Source organism: Scardinius erythrophthalmus (genome assembly GCF_964197995.2).
Source record: "Scardinius erythrophthalmus genome assembly, chromosome: 18".
NCBI classification, from domain to species: Eukaryota; Metazoa; Chordata; class Actinopteri; order Cypriniformes; family Leuciscidae; genus Scardinius; species Scardinius erythrophthalmus.
In genome coordinates, this window is record NC_138238.1 from 15,670,800 (window position 1) to 15,690,396 (window position 19,597).

Consider the following 19,597-nt stretch of genomic DNA (forward strand, 5'->3'; position numbering starts at 1 on the left):
GTACTATTTTATAATCGTTCTAAACAGCCTGGTGCCATGCTGGCATGCTTCATACCCTCTGGCACCACTGAATTGACTAGACAGGAACTAAAGTTGCCATTTCTGTGTGATATGTGTATGTGTATTTTTAATGCCCACTATTATACTGTGGTTGGCCCTCTGCTGCCTGTCATGACTTTGGCATGAGCCTCCATGTGACCCAAGGAGAAAACGTGCCCTCTATCATGGTACCATCAAGCCTAAAACCAGCTCTACTTTACTCACATGGGAAATCCTCTTTTTGTCAGCCATATTTCCTTTCTGAGGTGAGTATATACTCTAGGTACTGTGGACTGATTGAGTTTGACATGTACAGGTTTCCTGTGTGACAGAATGAGTACAGACTTGCTGAATTTCGCAGCCTGTGTCACACCCCAAAGCGTGCTGGAGTGTCTCCAAGAGAAATTTAGCTATTCTCAATAGTTCAGTGAATGATTTCACATGATAAAGCATACAATAGCCTTCTGAATCATCCATTTTCTTGTGTACAATCACAATTCATGACAATTTCTTGTTTTCTCTGTGTTTCAGGATGCTGGAGAAATGGTGCGTTCCTTTGTGGGTGGTTTGGAGCTCATTGTTAACTTGCTAAAATCACAGAATAAAGATGTGCTGGCCAGTGTGTGCGCAGCCATTGCCAAAATTGCCAAAGATGTGGAGAACCTGGCAGTTATTACAGACCATGGTGTGGTTCCCATGTTGGCCAATCTCACCAACACTGTGAGTGCTGCTCCAGCCATGTTTCGTATTGACAAATTCACTTCTCTTGAATTGTCCTATATAAAACCCTTATGAAGTTCATACATAGTCTTTTCACAATAGGTGTAATACCCTTTTCTGTTACTGAAAATAAAACTATTTTGAAAATAAGTAACTGTCACTTTATTTAATTAGTTTCTCTCTCTCTCTCTCTCTCTCTTTGTGTGGATGCACAGGGGGACGATAAGTTGCGGCGGTACCTAGCAGAAGCCATCGCCTGCTGCTGTACATGGGGAAGTAATTGTGTGTCGTTCGGGGAGGCTGGAGCTGTAGCTCCACTGGTACGCTACCTCCGCTCAAATGACCCTTCGGTGCACCAAGCGACAGCCCTGGCTCTGTTTGAGCTGTCTAAAGACCCTAACAACTGCATCACCATGCACGAAAACGGAGTGGTCAAGGTACTGATCATACTTGATGTTTGTTTTATATGTTTGCATACTTACCTGCTTGTACATCTCCTTTTATGCATTACTAGCCGCTAAAACCTCAGCTTGCATAGTGCAAGTAGAGTTGGCTCACTGCAGCGTGTGACGTGAAAGCATCACTATTAAGCTTTGAAAGGATGTATTTGGACTATTTTCAAGCAACGAGGACAGGAGAACAAGGCATGTTTTCTTATTTTTCGAAGTGAGGTGGGGGTGATGGGTTGTAGGGGGGATGGCTGGCGGAAATAAGAGTGTTTTCTAACCGTCATGGGAATTCAGTAGAGCAAACAGCAGTGTGTATTCTGAGCTTCGCTCCGCCACCCCCCAGTTATCCCCTGTGCCCTAGCATGCCAGGGCTGCTGAGCATTGAAAGGCTGTTGCGCGGGGAACGGTTGCTCAGCAAGCTGCTGGGAAGAAGGAGCAGAATGTGACTGTGGCATGACTTTGGCCTGGGCAGACTGGTCTGGAGTGACAGAACGCTGCTGGGATACTTTCTGAGTGGCAGTTTCTGGAATCCACTCAATATGGCACTCAAATCAAAAGATACACACTATGTTAGACAACAATGCCTTACATGGTCTTTAAAACTTTTCGTAATAATTGCTCAATTTACAAAGATTTATGCGTTAGGTGTGATGTAGGTTTTATTGTATGCTTACAGGGTTATTTAGGGAAAAATGCTCTCCACTAATGCCAAAAAATCAAGCATTTCAAGATGTGGCTGTTAGAATGACAGTTCTAGACTGCAGCTGCTAAACCTAATGCATCAGTAACACTTCACGATTAATGCAGTAGCTAACATTAACTAACAATGAGCAATACATGTTTTACAGTATTTATATTTGTTATCATTAGTTAAAGTGCCCCATTATGCTTTTTCCGGTCATAGTCTTTTACAAAAACGTGATTTTTCTCCGCTCAAAATGTTGCACTTTTTATGAAACTTACTCTTCTGTTGATAAAAAAAAGAATCCATGAAGCTAGAATATATATATATGCTGACTTTTTTTGTTAAAACACTGGCGGGGAAAGAGTTAAATTACAGTTAAATATATATTTTAAGTATAAAAATGAATACCTAAATACTGTAGGAACATAGTAGTACTTAATGCAAAAAAAATATATATATATAAATTATAAGTATAATGTTAAGTTCACTTAAAGAAACTTTTACAAGTACACTTGCAGTATAAAACTACTAAACTAGTTTAACTTAAGTCTACTTTTTATAAACTAAACAATGTGCTACAAGTATTTAACTAGTAAACTATCAATCTACCTATAAGTTCACTTGTAGTATACAGTTCAAACGAAAAACGTAGTTGTAAATTATAGTTACACTTAAAGTATACTTAAAAGTATACTTTTATACACTAAAAAGTGGGCCAATTTAGTCCCTGGTAGTATTGAAATTGTACATTTAAAAGTTTACTTCTAGTAGATTGATAAAGTATACTTAAAAATATACTTGAAGTTTACTTGTTTTTTTACTTTAATAAATTCATTTGAAGTACAGTATATACTTACTTTTTGTTAGGGCTGATATAACTCTATAATGTAACCTACCTAGTGATTAGCACAACCCCTAAACATGCTATTCCACACTCAGAGAAAAATGTTACCTTTAAAATTTTGCCTCAGCTGCAGGTACAACAGCTTGTCACTGATGCAGTAGCCTTAACGGGACATCTTTTATATTATTTTCCCTGAAAGATTTATAGTAGTACCTTAGTACATATTACAATGTACAACTATGCATATCTTTTAGGGGTAGATACGCAAGTTGTCCCTTTAAGAGTACTGCCCCAGTGTCAAGCTGATGTACCTCTAGTTTAGAGGTACTATTTTTGCACTTTTTATCTGACAGTGCAAGTCGAGGAGGTCTTTTATAGCCTAAACCAACAACCTTCATTTACTCAGACTGGGCTAAACCTAGACCCCAAATACTTTCTATCTGACGAATGTGCTTGCAGTTAACACTAGTGAACTACGTATTCTTCAATAAAAGATGTATGACATTTTATTTTTGCCATTGTACACTGCAATTCAGTTTGGGCGAAAAAAAAACATGTTTTGCAAATATTCAAATTTAACCACATTTTGCTTTCCCAATGAGATTTTCACATGAGAAAACTCTTTGAGTGCTCGTACATACAGTTAAAAGCCTCCCCCACACCCCCAATAACAACTGGATATAAATTATGAGAGTGGTTGTCGTGTTGCAGCCAAATATTTTTTCCCATGTTCCTTTAATGGTGTGCTGTAGTCTGATGTGCTGGTGCCGTGAATGTGGTTCAGTTCAGCCCATAATTGGAGGCTGGACTGAACTTTGGGTGTTCCAAAAGAGTAATGTCCAATTTGCAAAAATGTCCAAAAGTCGTTAAGGCGAATGTTTTTTTGCCCGGTTCAAGCAATGACAAAAACTGGACAGCACATGTGTTGCACCAACCAGCCTTCAGTTGTGCCCTCACTTGTTCTGATTGACACATTTTCTGCTTCAACCTGAGCACAACCGTGCATTTAAAATATGATATATAGGCTAATGTGACAGAAGACGTGTTAAAACAATATTTCCTACCATTGTAAATGGGTTTCGAGAGAGAGTTTATCGGGGAACGATGTCTGCACTGCAGTCTAATTTATGAAGGGGTGTAAAACTCAAGACTGCCTCTTGCTATTATTGCAATCGTATTTCAGAGTCAGAAGCTCTTGTACACCCAACAGCTTAGAGCTGTAATGATTTCCTTCGCTCTCTCTCCCTTTCTCACTTTGCATGCTGTGCCCTCTCAGACTTATGTTCTGTCTGTAACTTTGCTGCTTGATGTTCTTAATGGTGTAGAACTCAGTCCCCTAAGCTTTAGCAGAGGAAATTAAGCATTGAGAAGAAAATATTTCACACTGGAAAATACATTAGAGATGGTCTCGGCACCCTCCAGCCTCTCCAATTTCTGCCTTTACACTTTTTACACAAATTATTTAAACTCAAAAAAACAACTTTTAATATTCCATTTGAATATTTCATAAAATATGAAAGAACATTTTAAATTGGTTCTGAAACAAAAGCCTTTTTGTGATTTTTACAAGTGTGTTACACCTCAAAAAAACAGACGTATGAAAGTTCAGCCCACTTGGGAACTAATATGGCTAGGGTTGCTGATCTCTGAAAGACTCATACACACTTTGAACACTGTTCAACATGTTGTGTGTATGAGCGTCCTGTAGCATGTGTCAACCGTTTGATTTGACATGTACGCTCACAGCTTTCATTCGGATGTGCCTCGTTGTGGCTGATGCTCAGAAAACTCTTTTCATCCGTTCTCCCTTTCCCTCCAGCACACCGCCACAGCTTTACAGATTGTTTGTTGAAACCATAAATCCTCGCAGACAGCTTTAGCTAGATTTTTCTATTAAAGAACCCCTTTCATAGGCAAAAATACCTTTGCGAGACAAATTGCAAAATACGAATGGTAATTATCTGCCATTTTCATCAGAGAGGATTCCAACTGGTGCGAGTTGCCAGATCCTGGTAATTTTTTGTGGACCGCGAACCTGCGCTTGCCATGTGTGAAAGTCCTCTGATGTTTCTACTGTCCTGAGCCTGTATGTTTTCCCTCTTGTCCTGTTGATGTGTTTGCATTGCATGCAAATGAGCATAAATGTGCAAAATATGAAGGAGAGATATAAAAAGAGCATGATTCAGCCTCGACCTGTAGAAATATTCTATGCGTTTCCTTTTAGTCATGGTCTGTGTGTAGCAGGTTAAAGCTGTTGTGGATATGGCAGGCAGATGACGTCCTTATACACACTCAGGCTATTCAGTCTCCCTTCACTCTCTCTTTCTCTCTCTCTCTCGCTGAGCGCTCTGATCTGGCTACTGTAGCATGTGTCTGAAGTTTGCAGTGTTTTATGTCTTGAAACAGCATGACTCGACCCTCTGTTTCGTCTGAGGTGAGGAATGCAGGGTACCTCAGGTGTGAGAGTAGAAAAAGATTTAAGAGATGTGTTTAGATGACATGAACAGCCTTAAGACTTTAGGGCTTTTCACACTTGGGTTATTCTAAACCCTGGGTTTTTACAAGCTACCGTTTCAGACTTACATTCCCAAACCCTGGGGTCAATGTTCTTACAGTATTTGCATATTTGTCTATCAAGTGCATCTTCTGTTGCTTATTTACATATAAATAAGCACATCAGTAAATTCCCTCTTATATAAAGGAGGGCTGCTTGTAATTTCTTGTTTCATTTCAATTCCAATTTGGATTCATTTTGATTAGATTTCAGTTCATTTCACTATATTTCAGTAGTAATGTCCATTTTGCTTGGAAGAAACTATATCTCTTATAATGTGTAAATACAGTTTACTGAACCTGGAATAAATCTGTTGTGTGTTTATTTTGTGTGCAGATCACAAGAACAATTTCACAGGTCATTTAGGACACAAGCCATTTAAAACTGGGTTCTATAGTCCAGCAATGGTGTGAATGGAGAAGGAAAGTGCAATAGGTAGTAAAGAGTGAAAGAGGACGAGAACAAGGAGAGGCGGGTGAACGGGGTGCTTTTCTCCTCAGGAAACGGCAGCTTACCGCTGCTGCACTTAACACCGCAACACCTACATGCGTGACATAGCATGTGTGTGCAAGCATGCGTACATGTGTGAGAACTTATGTACATGTGCTTGTACTGAATGAGAAGCCTGGGAAAACATGTTTTCGCTCTACCTTCCTGGAGGTCAGGATCCTCCCACTCTTGCGGCGTATAAGACAGAAGAAAGTCTTAGAGGCTCTCATTCATTTTTCAAACATGAGGCAAGTTATCATGTTACTGAGGTTTGGGAGTTTTTAACAAGTGGGCTATTATAGTCTGTTGAGAAACCAGCTGGGAGAGCAGAGAGGGGCAGGGGTAGACAGAGAGCAGTGCTTATCTGAGGCTCCGCTCCAGGCCCTAGGAGCCCCTGTCTGGCCACGGCTGAATAACACTCTATGAGTTCTGGCAAACGGTGGCTAACCCTGTCGCGGGCATCCTCTGACTGCTCACAAAAGCAGCTTGTCTGAACATGCTGGCATGGTGCTGCGCCCTCGTGCTTGCATCCGTTCGCCTCTTCGAGGTGTTTTGGGATCTATTTTAAAACGGCAAATCCAGCTGAACATAACTGATACATTCAGCCTGAAATTATGTAAAGAACTTGGAAGCGGTTTTAACAAATAAAGACTCTACAGGAGGAGAGACGGTATCAAAGCTGTCGTTTTCCCAGTTTGTTGTGCATGTCAGTTCAGCTCAGGAATCTGGTGGAGCTCACAGATAGAACATTAGTCTTTCCATCTGTTTATTCTTCACTATTGAACTTTTAGCAGGGAATTCTGGAAATGTCTTGCTTGTCTCTGTTGGCTCAGTGTTGTCTATATAAACTTGGTGTGTGTGTGTGTGTGTGTGTGTGTGTGTGTGTGTGTGTATAACATGAAAAGAGATCAAACTTTGCTCTAACACACTTTACACTTTATACTGACAGCCAAATCCACAAGCACTAATACTGCTTTTAGACAGAATTTTAGAGATGTACTGTACTTTATATTGGTGTCATGTTGGTTATCGGTTTTTAGTTTCAGTTTATTTCACAGTACATGCTCGTACGTGTATTTACAGCGTACTTACTGATGAAAGTACTGGGTAATATAAGGTAAGTTAATATAAGATAATATTTAGTAAATAGAATGAACATGCAAAACAGGAATGTAAAATAAAGTGCTACAGTTTTTTTTTTTTTTACACTGCTCTCATTTAATGCTAACTTAAGTTAAAACACTAATAATTAAAAAACATTGTTAAATGTAATTTTTAGCAAATCTCAAATTGAATATCCATTTTTATACTGTACATTATATCTTAAAATGCATTTAAAATTGACTGTTTTATGATTTTTGTATGATTTTTCAAATTTTAATATTGGCCATTTATTGGTTGTCGGCCATAACATGAAAATAATCATTGACTCACAGTATTGCTATCAGCCAGAATTTGGAAATTCTGAAATGCTGAATAAATGAACAGACTGTGTTTGACTATTTAATATAATTATTAATTCACAATATATTTTTATCAAATCAAAAAGACCTGGGAGTCTGATTTGACCAAGGCCTGCTTGGTAGAGTAAAACGTCTGGCCTAAATGTGCTGGGGAGTCTGGGACGTACTGAATGAAGCTCAATGAATGACCTCCTATTGGTACTGTATTGAAGGACACACATATACCAAACAGAGTTTTAATACTTGTGCCAGTGTCTTTGCCCACAGTTTGTGTTTATTTAGATTTATGAACACAACTCACCACTAGTCTTTCTGTCTGTCTGTCTCTCTCTCCTCCGACAACTGCATTATACCATGTTGTATAACTTGACCACAGTGGCACAAACTCTACCCTTTAGGTTCACTTAGTGTGACAGTATAATAAGTAACTCTCATTGTACAATAGAAGGAAACATTTTAATATATAGCCAGAATGTTCCGGATGTTTTTAGAGTCAGGAAACCCGTTTTTGAGAACAAGGATCAAAAGAGGCTAAACAAGAACAAGGCTAAAGTGGAGGGATCTGATATGACCTTTGATCTGAGGGAGAGTTCGGCCAGACTGTGTGGTTTAGTACATGGCCAAATGTTCAGAGGAGAGTTTATAAACAACTAAACCTATTCATTACTGTAACAAACACAATTCTGCTAATATACTCCACTCACACAAAGGTTCTGTGCCATATTCTCACTTTCCACCTCTTGCCTCGCTCTCTCAACATAACTAAAAACACTGATATGTGAGTTAATGAGCCGGCACAGTACTCTGCCATCCAGTAGGCAGCGAGCCTTGGCAGCTGCAGGAGCTGTAAACTCCTCTGGCAAAAGTCTGCAGTGTGCAAACAGTTGCATTTATAGCTTAATAACAGATTAGATGTCTCCTTAAAGCCCCAGGAAAGAACTGCTTGTAAGAAGCCTTCGTGAATGACTGTTATTGTAGCTATGCGGTTTTCGTTCTGTCTAATGAAAGGAGAATGTTGGCCAGAGTTTTCATTATTGGATGGTTATGATGGCTGTTTCTGACATGTTCTTCTCTCCGTCACAGCTCCTGCTCGTCATGATCGGATCCACGGACGAGATCCTACAGGAGGCGGCAGCCAGCTGTGTGGCCAACATTCGACGCCTGGCACTGGCCAATGAGAACGCTAAATATGGGTAAAAAGTGACCGCAAGCAACACAGATATAATCTTCCTCCCAATCTCAACTGAAGAGGGGAACAAATTTGTTTTTACCCCCCACCCAATGAGTATAAATGGATCAGCTGTGATGACCAATGTGTGTTTATTTATGTTACTTCAGCTCTGTAATAATAGGAAGTATTTAGCCAAAGCTAAAAATGACATTAATTAATTCTTTGGAGTCCACATAAACCTGGATCACCCTCGTCTTAGCCTTTTACCTCTCTACATAAATGCTTTCTTCTATGTGTGTACACACCAAATGTTCCACAGTTTGCATTCTCTGAAATGGTTTAGAGCATGAATACAACACATTCACAAATGCAGCAGGTACTGATGTCCACATGTCTGAATAAAAGGCACATCTGGTGATGTGAAGTTCATGCAACCCTATAATTGAAGACTGCTTACTGATTGAAGTAGAAACACTCACCATATTTTCTGCCTCTCTCTCTTCTCTCTCTGATGGTCTCACATGCTCTTCACAATTGTTATGAAGACAGCATACACAACATTTAGAGAAAATAAAACCAAAAGAACACATTTGCACACGTGATTTGGTGATAGTTTCGAGCAGACAAAGACAGTCCCATTAATGTGAATGATATGCTCATAAATTCAATCAGCGGTGACGTGAATGGGCTCAGTGCTTGGAGAACACGGAACAGTGCAGTAGCAGGTCCCTTCTGAGTAAATATGATTTTGTGCATAATTGACGTGCAACAGTTCCCCGATGAGATGGAGTATTTTGCGTTATTATTTGTTATTGAAAAAATATGGTGATGGCTCCTCTCAATGTCCTCATTAATTTTGCCTGTTAAAAGTAGGAGCGTGTATGAGGAAAATGAGACCACCTCAACAGTACAGCAGCAGCATGCCTTTTGCTCAGACAGACCCATAAAATGTAATCCTTAAAAAATAATCATGTTTTATATTATCGGCATCAATCCAATGTCCAGTACTTTCTCTACCAGATATAATGAATGCAAAACAACAAAACAAGCAAATATACAATTACGCAAACTAGTGGAACAAGCAGTGGAAATTTGTCATATAACATTATATTTGACTCAAATGTCAATGCTGCACTGTAAAAAAGTTTTTACCTGATCTGAACCCGATTCGTAACTTCAGTTGGTGTAACCTACTGTAGATAGGTTGATTCAACTATATTTATATTTTTGACTAAAATAAAATCAAGTCACCTTTATTTATATAGTGCTGACTTGATTTATATTTTTGACTAAAATAAAATCAAGTCACCTTTATTTATATAGTGCTTTGTACAATACTGAGGGGTTCAAGCAGCTTTAAAGGAACAGGACAGGGAAATGATGAATAAAAATAAAAATAATTCCCTAAAGATTAAATAAACGTTATTCAAATGTATTTGTTTTGAAAGATAATCCAAACAGGAAGCCGATGGCAATAACCCAAACATGAAGACATCGGAAACACAGCTTTACATTGAGGTTTAAAGACAATGACCAACAAACAAGGATTGAAATACAGGGGTATAAATACACTGGGTAACAATAGGCTAACAAGGAACAGGTGAAGGTGATTAGTCATCATGGTAACTAATAAGGGAAACTATGGAGACAAAGGCTGAATCTGAAATCGCCCCCTATACCCTCATTCACTATACTAATTCTGTTCACTTGAAGGAGTGAATGAAAACGAGTGAGTGAATTCAGACAGCTGTTGAGTGTACATCGGTTGTTCACTGGTTATTGTGTTGCATAGTAGGATAGAATGAGTGCACTCGATAACATTCACTATGGTTTCGGACACCACTACAAATGGCTGTCCCCTCAAATAGTGCCCTATTTGAGGGTATGGGGTGCGATTTCGGATTAAGTCAAAGACAAATAGGAACAAACCACAGGAGAGAACATAGGCACAGCAAGACAAAATAATTTCAAAATAAAGGTCCTGCAACATAAAACACAAGGGATTCACGACAGAACAAAGATTCCAGATGCTCCAGAAACTGACACAAGATTCCACAAGTGTGGTAGAGCGGAGGCAGAACAGGGGGAGGGAAGTAAATTCATTAGTTAACTAGCGATGAAAACTAGTGATCTCAGTTGATATTTACGAATTATAAAAATTTCAAATAAAACATTGTTAAAGGTTTTATCTGTTAACTCCTGTAATATTAATGGACCTGAGCTAACATGACCTAACAATGAACAGTTGTATTTTTATAAACTATAGTTTAATAATTACTGTATCATTGTTGGTTAATGTTAGTTAATTTATTATGCTAACTAATGGGACCTTATAGTCATCTTACCCATATTGTTGCGTAAGGGAGCAAGACAGCATCTTGTTGAAGCAGGACTAAAAACTTCATCCTGTGCAGACATCTGCATCAGAAGATTCCTTAAGTCATTGGCCTGTCACGTGACGTCAAAGTGAAATCAGACCCACATTTGTGGCTACAGAAAAAAAGAGACTGCAACCAGGCCCATGCGCAAACAAGGATAAATATTGCAAGGGCTTTTGAAAGGTTGGCTGAACTCCGTGTTTTGAAGAGGTTCAAAACGGATGCAGAGACAGCTTTTTTTCTTCTGCTGGACAGGTAAGAACCAGCTCTAAGGAACATTAATTTGTTGGTATGACAATTAGAAATTAGACTGCACAGAAATGGAAACTGAACTACAGGTAGCCCTAATACACATTAAATGTAGTTACGCAATGCTGATGTTGTTAACATTAACAATTTGAGAACAAAGTATAATTTGCATGGTTTGACGTGATATAAGCGATCGTTAGATTTAATCACCGCGATTTACTGTAATGCTTTTTCCCCTTTAGTTGGTCAGAACAAAAGTGGACTTGTTCAGATGACATACTTCCAAAAAGTAGGATCTGTGATTGCGAATGACAGTATCCACACCGGCACGGTGACTGACAGCCGCACATTCTCCTCAAAACATTGGATTCATCCGCGCTGTGCCGTGCCGTGGCACAACCCACGTAAAGCTGATAATTCCGCGAATAACTGCAATTGCAGATTTCGAACAGAGATGGCGACGAAGAGGAAAAACTACGGACTGCAGCTTTAAAGACAGAAAGTAGGAGACAAATGGAACTGAATATTTGAATTTTGGAATCAATATCGAGCTTGATTACAACTGATTTCCTGTGGCTCCGCATTTGTCATACTTGATTCTCCTGTGTTGAGTCTATCATGTATGGCTAAGTGCAGTTTACTTCAACAGACTATAAACTAAGAGACTCTAAATGAGAATCATTGTCTTCTGAGTATACGACTCTGATCACCAAAAATAAATAAGGCCCTTTTAAACCCATGCAGTGCAGATGTTACAACCGCTACCCTTCTTTTTTACTTCACCCCTTCATCCATCTCTGTCCCTCTCTGTTTCTCTCTCTGAGGTTGATGACTAGTAGGACATGCCTAACTAACATCATTAAACAAATGTTGCGTGTTTGACTGAAGGAGAGGAATTTATGGGATGGTGAGTTGAGGACAGAGGACATGTTTAAGTCATTGGGATGAGAATTAGTGCGCTAGCGTCTGTCTTCCTGCCCGGTCAGCTCAAGAGTGCAGACCGTTCTCAACCGCACTGCCTAAGCATGTTCAAACTTCAGTTCACTTCTTATCCAGCCACACTTTTGATTTTAGCTACCTGAAATCTGAAGTTTTCCCTTTGAGAAAACATGGGTCTCACAGTATCCTGAAAACACTTTACTTGGATCTGTTATTTGATCAAGGAAATTCTTCAAAGCTAATAAGAGGTTTTGTCACCACATACACACACAATTACCAGTTGAGCCCTTAATATTTGGAAATCAGTAGGGAGGGAAATACGCTGTGAAACGTTGCGGTCATGCTTCACCTAAACCTCCATCTCTGCCCTCACCGAGAAATATTACCTCATCAAAACAACCAGGAACCTTTTCCTTATTAGATTTTGATTGAATTACATTGAATATAGTCTCATTTGTATAAAATCATAATTCAGTGTGTTTACTTAAGGTCGTGCTGGGATGGAGCGATGTAATGCAAGTGCTTGCGCATGTGCTATTTTTTGTGAAAATGAAACGCGTCTGTTTGAAGTGGAAGGTTCCCGCAGCTCCCTAGGCAGTGGGTTAGAATTCTTCATAAAGAAACTAATGACTAGTAAAAATTTCTTCCAAATATCAGAAGTGGCTTTGTTTTCTCTTAAGAGGACAAGAAGGCTGTGTTTTAATATAAAGCCAAATGGGGAGCAGAGCATCACGGCTGTGAAAATAAACTTGAAGTGCGTGTTCACTTAGTTCACAAACTAAAGATCTGGCTTGCTTTTTAGATAATTTTGTTTTTACACACATACATGCACTAGTTCACACAGTATGTTGCAACAAAGTGTTAAGTTTCTGTTCTTTTGTGGTCACAAACCCGCAAAATGTAATACGCTCTCAAAGGTTAAATATGTCTTGTAATGCCTTTGCATAACTAGATGGTTTTGGTTTGCTCACTCACTCTCTCCTTATTGCTCCAGTTCCCTCCCTCTGTCTCTTTTTCTCTTAAACGGTTTAACTGCCTCGAATGAATTCTGACATTCCCATCCATAAAGTGTAAATAACTAGCTGGCCTAACAATAAATAAACAGAAAAATGAGTGCACAAATACCACAGTGTCTGGGTCGGCTTTCAGACCTGTCCCCTATAAAGAGCTCAGTGACTTTAATAAAGACTGCATTGGTTCTGACAGGCCATGCTTATGGTAACAGTTTATGGAGTACAGATTTATTATAATAGGAAAATTCACCTGTAGTACGATATCAACCAGGGGAATAAGAATTATCAGAAAACGTTTAATAATATGTGGTATATGAGCTTTAAAAAGTATGAATTTTTTTGTGTGCATGGTCAACATTAACAATAATCAGAAGATTAAAATCTCATTAAAGCTTACCAAAATGTAAAATGTTTCATCTGTTTAGCAGCATTAACATTTAAGCATTTAATAGTCAGAAAATGTGTAATATTTTCACTAGATTGCATTGTTGCCAGGGAGACTGTTGGGCTCATGAATATTAATCACATTTTCTACATTCGCCAGAATTAGTTTGCTAAATCAAAATGTGGGCGATGACTGCTAGCCAATGGGATTATTACTTTTGCATTATTTCTACCTATTGCTGAAGCAACTAAGCTGACAGAGGCTTAAAGGCTTTGTTTATTATAGTTTCTAAATGAAGTAGTTGTTTTAACAGATCAGTTGAGTGAACAATTCAGTGACTCACACGTAAAGACAGTGGTTGCAAAAATGCATACTTCTATACTATATACTAAATGAAAAACAGTATGTGTATATAGTATGTCCAAATTCACAGCGTTCATAAAACAGTAGGCTAAAAACGACCTGATAAACTAATACTTCTGGCAAGATTCTGAAGTGCCCACACATCACTATCCCATGAGCCCACGAGAGAGGATTTATGAATGTCAGTGAAGTGACTCAAATAATGCTGTAGGTCACATGAAATTGACAACTCGGAGAGTATGCGATTCCAGAAGCAGCCAGTCACTTTCCTGTGATTTGAACACATCATTTGAGTAAATGATTCAATGACTCGTTCATAAAAACAGTTATCTATGCCACCTACAGGCTTAACTATATTTGTAGCACCATCTACCTGTCTTTCTTTGAATTATGAAGGAAACTGCATGGGTTTAAAAAATATGTGCCTACAGCAAAGTTAGGCCGGAGTACGTGGTGGCCTTAGAAACACATTCTCTGAAGACATGCCACAGACTCTTCCCTCATAGCCTGTCTGCTGCTTTTGACATAGTTAACCACCAGATGCTCCTGTTAACCCTCATGACGAAAGGGAATCTCATAAACCGTACTTCAATGGTTCAAGTCTTACCTCTCAGGTAGGTTATTTAGGTTGTCGTGTAGGTTGAGGCGTCTAACTCACAACATCTAGCGACTGGAGTGCCTCAGGCCTCAGTGCATGGACCACTTCTCTTCTTCATCTACATGTCATCACTTGGATCTGTCATTCATAAACATTTTCCTATCACTGCTATGCAGATGACACACAACCCTACCTCTCATTCCAGCCAGATGATACAACGGTAGCTGCTCACATTTCAGCCTCCCTAACAGACAATTCTTGCAGGATGAAGGACCACCACCTTCAACTCAACCTTGCAAAGATAGAACTGCTTGCGGTCTCAGCCAAGCCAACACTTCATTACAACTTCATTACAACCATTCAGCTAGGTTCCTCAACCATAACTCCATCCAGAACAGCCATGCAGGAACCTTGAAGTTGTGATTAATGATCAGTTAAATTTCAAAGACCACATTGCTAGAACTGCCCGGTCCTGCAGATTTGCCTTATACAACATTAGAAAGATCAGGCCCTTTCTAAAACTCCTTGTCTGGGCTCTTGTTCTATCCAGCATTTTTGCTCTCTTGGCAGGCCTTCCAGCATGCACTGTCAAACCTCTGCAACTGATCCAGAATGCTGCAGCAAGAGTGGTTTTTAAAAGCCGAAGAGAGCGCATGTCACACCTCTCTTCATCAGTTTGCACTGGTTGCCAATTGCCGCTCTCATCAAATTCAACGCACTGATGTTTGCCTACAGAACAACCACTGGCTCGGCTCTGCACCCCATACCTAAACTCACTACTTCAGACCTATGTTCCTTCCAGAAGCTTGCATTCTGCAAGTGAACTGCGCTTTGTGGTGCCATCCCAAAGAGGCACAAAATCACTTTCACGGACCGTTACCTTGACTGTTCAATGCTGGAGGAATGTCCTGCCTAACTCAACCCGAGCTGATTTTCAAGAAACGGCTAAAGACGCATATTTTTCGTCAATACTTGACCCATTAATACTAACACTTATTATTCTATTCTGTATATCTATTTTTTTATTTTTTTATTAAAAAAACACTTTGTACATGTACTCTGCTAGACAAACTGGCACTTATATAATATATGTAACCCTGGACCACAAAACCAGTCACAAGTCGCACGGGTATATTTGTGGCAATAGCTAACAATACATTGTATGGGTCAAAATTATCGATTTTTCTTTTATGCCAAAAATCATTAGGATATTAAGTAAGGATCATGTTCCATAAAGATATTTTGTAAATTTCCTACCGTAAATATATAAAACATTTATTTTTGTGAGTGGATGCTGCAAAATCGCGAACATACAGTAAATGGACAACTTTAAAGACGATTTTCTCAATGTTTCGATTTTTTTGCACCCTCAGATTCCAGATTTTCAAATAGTTGCATCTCGGACAAATATTGTCCTATCCTAACAAACCAAATCAATGGAAAGCTTATTTATTCAGCTTTCAGATGATGTATACATCTCAATTTAAAAAAATGTACTCTTGTGACTGGTTTTGTGGTCCAGGGTCACATATTGTTGCACTATTGTGGGTTTGATTTCGTATTGATCTCCTCATTTGTAAGTCGCTTTGGATAAAAGCGTCTGCTAAATGATTGAATGTAAATGTTTCTCGCATTCACTACATGGTCCTCAACGGATCAATAAACCGCAAATCAAGCAAGTGTCTTGCACCAGTTTTCTTTAGAATAAACAGTCTGTATTATAGATCCGTACCCCTAAAGAATGAAGGCCGCTATGTCGGGCAAACATACACGGAGAACAAAATAATTCTTTGAAACACAATAATTCTAACTCAAAACGTGCATGTCTTACACTTGTTACTATACACTATTCAATGTTTTAATACGACAAATTATTGATTAAACAACTTATTTACTATCTCATAGCTTCTCTCTCCGATCAGTTGCGAATCCCATCGCTCAACACACAGGTGAGGGTAGGATTTAGCACTTGTAAAAATCACTCAATAAAATAAAGAAATACCTGACTTTGTTTGATAGCATTCATAAAAGGCATACATACACACAATTTATACATCAATACTGTATATAGAGCTGTAGATAAACCCATTAAATGTAGAATTGTATTCTACTGGGTTACTTGTATTATTATAGAAAAAAGTATGCCAATAAATGAGTCTGATATACTGTATGATAGCAACCAGCTATAAATGTATATACTATACTATTATATTAAGCACTTGGACATAAGATCTACAGCAGCACAGACCTTCTCCTTTCTGGGTTCTAAACCTACCTGGGAGGCTTGTGGCTTTGGACCAAGAATGATATTATCCTTGACTTTTCATCAGGATGTGTTCATCAAGCGCTCAGCACCCAACATGGGTGAGAGAAAGAGAGAGGAGGTCGAGACCGAGACGGAAAAAGACAGACAGAGGGAGTACAGCAGCAGGCCAACTGCTGATGATTATCAGATTTTTTTCTGCTCATATAGTGTGTTCGAGACAGTGTAATGGGAGCTTTTTGCTTTGGATTTTTACACAGCAGGAGAAGGTGGTGGTAACTGATCGGACCAGATATATCAAACTGCTGCCAATCATCCTTATGTGCCACAATCTTTTATGGTTTTTACATATTTGATGTACTGCTGCTAGTTGCTCATAATGCTATCGGTGAATCAAATAATGGCAGCATGTCTAAATGTGCTCTATGTAATGTTATATCGAAAGTTCCTTTGTTCTCCTGAAATCTAAAATAAACTCTGCTTTGTCAGCATGCAAACAAGCTTCTTAATATGAGGTCACGAAGTTGCCAACCTCAATACACCAACCACACGAATAAGCATCCACTTCAAAAAAGGAACAGTATTACCTCTGAAAACAGTGCAACCTGAAAAGATAACAGCGTGCCAAAACACAGAGCCAGGCGACCCAGTAGATTACTAAACAAAACACGACACGCATACTTCACAGGCATTGATGTATTTTAGGAAACCGTCTTTAAAAGAAAAACACTGCTTGAGAAAGAAAGGAAAGGTGGGGAAAACAGCTCAACACACAATTATTCTTCAAGACATTGTGTTTGCCAGCATGAAAGACACTAATGCCATTCAGGTCGGACACAGTAATGGCATTAAGTATGTGTGGAAAAGCTTTGAATCACTTTTAACAATCTCTAATGGGAGTAATTGTTCAACAGTTTATATTTTCCACAAGGCCCAATGATTTTAACAAATCTTGTCTGTGGCTTTCTTTAAGTAGCCCCAACAGCGCAACGTTCAATGGCTGCTCGACTCCTATTTAAGGCTTGTGGCTGGTGTGAAAATGTTGGTTTAAATGAGGGACAGAATGTATACCAGAAAATGGATTTTGAGATTCTAATGAAAAGGTAACGTCAGGAAATTACAACTACCTGCGATTACTTTGAGCCAGTTCCATTACTCTCAAATTCGCCATTCGAAACATGGATGCATCTTGTTTGCATGGCACTACCACATGGTCACATGCTGAAAGTTTCAGCGGGGTGGAATTTGTCATCAAACTTCTGTCTATCCTGTAAACGGAGTTTGGGTTAGCTCTTCATAAACACTTAATTGTTTTATGCAGATGCTGTTGCGGCAACTCAGCAAATAAAACACAATGTTGCTCCAGCAGAAAAGGAAATAAAATAGTAATGAAGAACACTTGCTTTGCCCATGGGTTTAGTAAAGTTTTCTGTCAGATTTTCTGTTTGCAAGCCAACCTACATACTGTCAAAGTACATTCCCACTAAATATTCAGTCCCACTTTATATTACGTATCTTTACTACTTACAGTACATAAAAAAAAAAGTTTACTACAATGAACTTATCATGTTCATGCAGTATTGCAAAACAGTTTTTCCTCCATTGAGGTGGGATGGGTTTAAAGTTAGGAACGGGTTTGGTTGTATAGTTAGGTTTAAGAGTGGGTTAAGGTGTAAGCAGGGCCGTTCTTAGGGCCCCGTGCTTTAGGCGGCCGAACGGACTGAAGGCGACCCCCGGAATGCGGTTGCGAATGGACCGACGGGAAAGCAATCCACTTCCAACTAGCCTCTACCCTTCAACCCCCTAACTCACACTTGGCCCCACCCCATGCTTGGGACGGCCCTGCGTGTAAGGGAAGGCTCAACAGTGTAATTATAGATGGAATTACAGAACTTAATTATAGATGTAAATACGTGCAGGTATTTTTTTTTTATATAGCCTAAGTACAGTGTAAAAAGTGCATTATATCAAATGAATCATTTAAATGCCATAACATAGTACAACAGTAACCCACTGAAAATGTAGACGTGTCAAGCTGTTTAACAACAACATCCATTGGTAGAAACACTGTATAAAATAAACCAAGATCTTAAATAAGACACTTGGTCTGGCAGACACCCAAAGCACCAGGGCAGTTTACTGGTGGAGTGCACTTAAGGGTCATTACACTTTCAGCAAGGCTTCACAGAGCACATTATCTGTCCCTGTGACCACACCTTTAAGCAGTGGGCATCCCACGGAATGAAGTACACCACAAAGTGATGTGACTACCTGCCCAAGGGCATGTGGTTACCCTGGAGATGCAACTGTTAAGAGTAAACCTGTGGGCACCCACATGTGGTAAGCCCCTGACAGACAAGAGACAGTAAGAAAAAGGACATAATTCCAGTGGCCGTTAGTGGTCGGGCAGCACTGTCTTCAATTGCATTCACGAGGTGAGTGAGTCACCCTGTTGATGTCCGGGAGAGTTTGTTCATTAAATAGGTAAAAATACACCCAAATAAAAGGAACGCGCCAATTATACGGGGCGTAAGGAGCGCATATGTGCCTCCGAGATTAGTCACTTCACCTCCAAACACTACCCTGGATAAACCCGAAAGACACAGTCAATGGCATTCAATGCGACGTGCAAGTCGTGTAATTTGGGAAAATGAGAGGGTAACAGAATCACATCGATGCTCGCGAGGGAACTCACGCGAGCAGCGTTTCCTCAGCACGCTATAGGTCTCCCGATTAAGCATCGCACATGGCGTTGATATAATTAATTTGTTTGTATATTGGTTTATAGAGGTTCTTAAGCGAACTGGAATAGAAGTAATTGTAGACCTCGGTAACCATGTTTGGAAAAGAATTAGGTTGTTCAATCAAGTGATTCCGCTCTCAAAATGTTAAGACAATAAAAATGAGGTCTCGAGGGATTTTCTGTCCTCGAGCAGTAAGCGTTTTTGCTGAACGAAAGGAACCCAGACTTCCGCAAGGTCTTTCGTTATTACAG

General features: G+C 39.4%; 1 protein-coding gene across 1 annotated transcript in view; it reads left to right on the plus strand.

Moving 5' to 3' along the window:
• odad2 (outer dynein arm docking complex subunit 2) overlaps window positions 1–8,851 on the plus strand; it is a gene marked incomplete at its 5' end in the record, with an annotated part of 60,725 nt that extends 51,874 nt beyond the window's left edge. The window contains 3 exons of the mRNA XM_081392733.1: window positions 571–759; window positions 975–1,196; window positions 8,327–8,851. Coding sequence (XP_081248859.1) covers window positions 571–759; window positions 975–1,196; window positions 8,327–8,440 — 525 coding nt within the window. The 3' untranslated portion in view covers window positions 8,441–8,851. The remainder of the gene's footprint in view (window positions 1–570; window positions 760–974; window positions 1,197–8,326) is intronic.
• Window positions 8,852–19,597: the final 10,746 nt, after the last annotated feature.